Source organism: Gavialis gangeticus, unplaced genomic scaffold (assembly GCF_001723915.1).
Source record: "Gavialis gangeticus isolate Ggan-Ray unplaced genomic scaffold, GavGan_comp1, whole genome shotgun sequence".
NCBI classification, from domain to species: Eukaryota; Metazoa; Chordata; order Crocodylia; family Gavialidae; genus Gavialis; species Gavialis gangeticus.
This window is the reverse complement of record NW_017729024.1, coordinates 125,689,052-125,694,371: the sequence shown is the minus strand read 5'-3', so window position 1 is coordinate 125,694,371 and position 5,320 is coordinate 125,689,052. Positions and strand designations below refer to the sequence as shown.

Genomic DNA, 5,320 nt, shown 5'->3' with positions numbered 1-5,320 from the left:
CTCGTATCCGTGGTTCCTAAACCGAGTCATGACTCCAAATGGGGACACAACATCAGCAGATGGGGTCATGATAAAATGTACTCCCTGAGATTTCTGCACCCACAGTGGGGCACAGGACTGCAGCCGGTCCAGATCAGCTCCAGGCAGGAGCCACCCCTGCAGCCCAGTGAGTGGGACTGCTGCACCACCATGACTGCCAAGGTGAGGCACAGCAGTGGCGGTGGTGGCATGGAGTTGAGCCCACGCTGCTGCTGGGCGAGTAGGGGGCGCTTCAGTTTGGCAGCCATGGCAGTGCAGCACTCCTTCCTCCTGCGCCAGGTCCTGCCCACTGGGCCATGGAGCCCCCAGGGGGAGGACAGCAGGACAGCAAGCCCCAAGCCTGTAGTAGGCAGCCTGCATCCTTTCCCCCACCATGGGCTCAGCTCCAGTAGTACTGCCTACAGGGGTGCAGACGGGGCAGGGAAGAAGCCAGGCTCCACAATCCACCCTGGCCGCAGCAGTTGCTGCCTTCCATGGATGGCAGCTGGGGCTCGGGCACTGCTGGGAGGGAGGGGAGGCTGGGTTGTGGACCCTGGCCCTGGGTCCAGTGGGTTAGGAGTAAGGGGCCATGCTGAGGAAATGGAGACACTCTGAGGAAAAAAGTTTGGGAAGCACTGGCTTATAGGGATCTCTCCACAAAGCTTTACACAAATAGAAGTTATTTGAGTAAAAGTTCACTAAAAAAATGGAAAGGGGGGAGGGGGTGGGACAACATGCACAAAAAAAACCCTGAATTTAAAGAGTCCTTGAAGACATCAGTAAAACCAACCTAGAAATCTTTACCTGGGGAGAAAACAGTCCCAAAAATTATTTTTAGGTCACAAAAAAAACAAATATTCTTTACAGCCAGCATGAAGCATTGCCCAGAAATGATCCCCCCATCTCCGCAATACAGATTTTTACCCTTTTCCCTTCACCCCCCCCCCAAGTGAACATTTCATAAAAGAAAGTATTTTTTATTGACTCCATTATTCTGGGTAAATAGTTAAAACTAACATCCTTAGGATATACCGCAACAATATATAATACAGTTTTGTTAAACAGAATAAACAGTAAACAGATTATAAAAAAAAAAAATGAATACTTTGTAACATTTACCTCTAGTAAAGGGAAGAGATCTTTATCCTCATCCTTCAACATATTCCATTTCTGGATTAGTGGAGGCATCAACATCTGTATGTATTCCTATTTACGGTAGAAAATATTTATATCCTGAAAGCTTTTTTAAAATCCTAAATAGATACACTTTTTCTACCCTAAAGAACTAGAAAAAATGCGACCAGTTACAGCATCCCATTTTCTCATGTCATAAGGCCTTTTCTTTTTTGTGAATGCTTCAAATAAAGTTGGACTAGATCTCAAGGACCCTTCCAGCCTTACTTCTTTATGACAAGACATGAAATGTAGGTAAAATCTGGGCAAACAGCTCTCCCCGCCGCATGGCAATTAATAAAGGTTAGTAATAACTTCACAGTTCATTTCTGAGATTAGATTTTAGGAAGTAATCATATAATAATACTTGCACAATGTTTTTACAATTAATATTTTAGGTGCCTCAAGACATAATGACCAACATCTCATTCTGACAGTAAGTTAGATGAAATAGGCTCCTGGCACATTATTTAATGGTGCAATAGGATCTGATCTCTAATCCCAGCAATTCTGCCTCCTGCCATGCCACATGTTCATGGCAGGAGATGTGATTTTGGGATTGGGAATCAGATTCCAAGTCTGCCATTATCATCATCTGAAGCTCTCCCTGTACTGTCAAGTAGAAAGTCAGATGCCACAGCCCCGCGCACAGCACTTAAAATCAGGCAAACGTCAGCCCCAGCTTGAACAGTCACAGGTTGGAGACCGAGGCCTGTCCGGGGTCCAGGGCCAAGTTTAAACCTGGGGTTTAAAGTCCGCAGCAGGGGAAGCCCTTTCACTTCCCCAATGGACACAAAGTTTAAAGTCTCCAGCAAGTAAAGCCCTTCAGCTCCACCACCTCTCAAACTTCTCTCTCCTCCCTCTCCCAGCCTCAAAGTGGCAGCCAGCCACATCATCAATGCCATTTAAAAAAATACTTACGTCTATACCTGGAAACCATTTCTCTAACACAATGCTCGTGGTATAACAATTTCCAAAATTTAAGGAGAACAAAATTTGGATATTTGACTCTATAGGAATTTTGCCCTTAAGATGTGCCAGGATAAATCATATGCTGCAAAATGCTAATGCTAAAACCTAATACTGTTTACATAAAGCAACAATCTTCACATGGTTATTTTTATCCACTATTTTAGTAATTTCTAGTGCATAAAATAGAAAAGCAAACTACATACATGGCATAAAAACAACCTCTTTCTACAGTCGAGATGGCAGGACAATTGCATTTTAGCTCCTATTTAATATGCAACTTTAAAAAAAAATCCATAAAATTAAGATGAGCCAAAGTAAATTTCAAGTTCCAACAACGAATTGGGAAGGTTTCTAGGAAAAAGTGGTCAAAAATGTTTTGAAAAATATAAAGTAAAAGCTTAAAATGGCTTTTCTTCTCCCTTAATTCTTGACTTCTAAATTTTCTTTTCATTACAAAAATCACATTCTGTTTGCATAAACTATTTTGTTTTGGATACTGCTTTTTCTGGACATCAATTTAAAAAAAAAAGGTCAGCTTCAATTACAATGCTTCACATTATAGGAAGATATGTAGGCTTGGAACTACAAGTCCACAAGCTGCAGTCTCAATTTAGCCACTGACTAGTGTTAATTCTGTGTACCTGACCATTCCTAACAATGATCCAAATTTAGACTCATGCCTTATAAAAGTAAAAATCTTATCCCATTAATAATATTGACTCTTAGGCTATAAGCAGATGCCACATTTGAGATGGCCAGTAATTGATCCAAATCAACAACTGAAACAAAAAAGTAACAGGATAGCTCTTTACACGCATAGCTCATCCAAACTGCATCAGTTCCTCATCTGACAAGTTTGTCCCTGGAATGCATGGCAATTAACTCAGCTAAGCCAGTTTAAGCTTAAAATTTGGAGGGCTGATTTTGGGGGAAAAGGTGTTGTACACTAGAAAATAAAGCATACATCTCAGATGGATAAAATTACTTTCATCTAGAATAGGATGCTTCTGATAAAATGACTGTAATTATAGTTACAGAGATGTCTGTAATTTAGCCTCCAGACTCCAAAAATTCAGTGAGATTGCTCTACTTGCTCAACCACCTAATGTCTATCGTGTGATACAAGTATGGGAAGGGTGTATCCAGTAAGGCTCTGCAGGATGCCATGTAAAAGTCATCCGCATGTGAGGCTATTTGAAAAACATGAAAGACCCAAGCTGTGCTAATAAGTTATTTTTGGTTTGCTTGCTGAACTAAAATGAAAGAAAAATTTTTCTGGATGAACCAAATATTGAACCAATTTTCTGTTAGTCTGGGAAAGCAAAAAGGAAAAAATGTTTTGGATGCAAGAAAAAGGTTATTTCATAGCACTTGAACAGAACTGCTCTTAAAGGCCCCAGCACCATTGTACTAGGCACTGTATAAAACAAATTCAAGACAAACAAAACAGGGTTGTTTTGTTTTTTTCCCCCCACATTGTAATGCTTTCTTATAATTTTGATAATTCACAAAAATGAAAGTGTCACTAGGATGGGGAGCAAAAGTCTGAACAATTCCCTCCTCATTTTTACCAGAACCATGTTGCTGCATTTGACCCAAATTTTCAGAGTTTCAGGTAGCCCAAAACTGTATTTTTCAGTGACTAAATCTTCAGAAAATGTTTTGCCTGGCTCTAATAATAGTTCTACACACATGAGGTCACTCCTACTAGTGAGAAACATGCCATATTATGATAAAGCTTGAAGGAAATAAAAAAAGAAAGCACTGTAGCCAGAACACAAGATATAACCTTTTTAGAAGATGTAGCTAAATGGCAAGTAGGTTGAAGCAGGATAGTTTAATAATCTGAGTTAAGCACTGGCAGTCTCAACCTACACAGCGCAGTTAAATGGTTGTATGGACCTTGAAAAGGTGGACATAAAGACCCCTGCTCAATATGGTGCACTAAGAAAATATTGCTTTAGAGAAAAGGTTTTATAGTCCAATTCTGCACATGAATCTGGACAAACAGTTTTAGACTTGGACATGATAGCTATTAAAACCCCAAAAAGAACAACCCCCCCCCCCAACTTTCTACTAGAGGAATTCAGCTAGAGGCCCACTCCGGTATTTTAGGAAGTACATAAATTAAATTAAACAAATATTTTCTATCAAAATCAGTGAAATAAGATCCACCATTTCCTCTCCCCTACCAATTGCTCTCTCAGTTTAAAAGTTGTGTGGAGAGATTATTCCAAGGATTTTAAAAAAATTCCAACAGGACAAATTTAATATTTTAGTAACTGCTAAGCACCAATACAGCAGCAGTGGTTGCTCATCCTGCAGGACCCCATAGATGAGGTTCCTTATTTCTTATATGGCAAATATTAGTATACTGGTTAATCTAAAAAACAGCCTCTGGAAGTGTAAGAAAGGTCTACCCATTTCATTCAATGCACGTTTTAATATAGAAAATAATTTAGAGGTATACCGATCAAGATTTTTTGAGCCAATACCAATGGCTGATTATTGACCAGCTGTATTGGCCAATACCGATTTGATTGTTGATACGCAGCCCGGCAGCAGTGTTTGGCTGGTAAGTCTGTTGGGCAGGGAAGGAATGGGGAGGGGGGGGGAGAAGGAAAAGTGTTAGGGAGGGCAGGGGGAGAACAAGGCCCCTGTGTAGAGGGAGAGAGTGGGGCTGGGTCAGGTGCTGCACAGCCAGGGTGGGGTGATGTAGGGTGTGGGACAGAGCTGGTGGCTCATCTGGGGGGGCAGTTCTCACCACTGTGCACAACCCAAGCATGGGGGGCACATGTTCCCTGGATCTGTGTGCAGGGTGTAGGCAGGCTGCTATTGCACGCTTGGGGCTGGAGGTTATGCCTGGCTTTTCCCTCCCAGCAGGGGGTGCAGGGGGGCTAAAGCCACCCCAAAATTTGCCATAACCCCTCTCCCACTGCTGCCACCCACCCTGAGCGCAGCCTCTAGGAAGAACCGGCTCCAGCTGCCCTGAGCGCAGCCTCTAGGAAGAACTGGCTCCAGCCCACAGCAGCCTCTAGGAAGAACTGGCTCCAGCTCACAGCAGCAACCTGCTCTCACCCCCCACACAGATCCAGGGGACATATGCCACCCATGAATCTCCCGGGGGTGCGTGCAGCGGCAGGAGGCACCCGCCCCC

The 5,320-nt window shown here is 42.7% G+C and overlaps 1 protein-coding gene across 1 annotated transcript in view; it reads right to left on the bottom strand.

The window, feature by feature from the left end:
* Nucleotides 1-5,320, bottom strand: part of TNPO1 (transportin 1) — an 89,278-nt gene that overhangs the window by 27,154 nt on the left and 56,804 nt on the right. Inside the window, exon 14 of the mRNA XM_019518242.1 lies at nucleotides 1,138-1,224. Coding sequence (XP_019373787.1) covers nucleotides 1,138-1,224 — 87 coding nt within the window. The remainder of the gene's footprint in view (nucleotides 1-1,137; nucleotides 1,225-5,320) is intronic.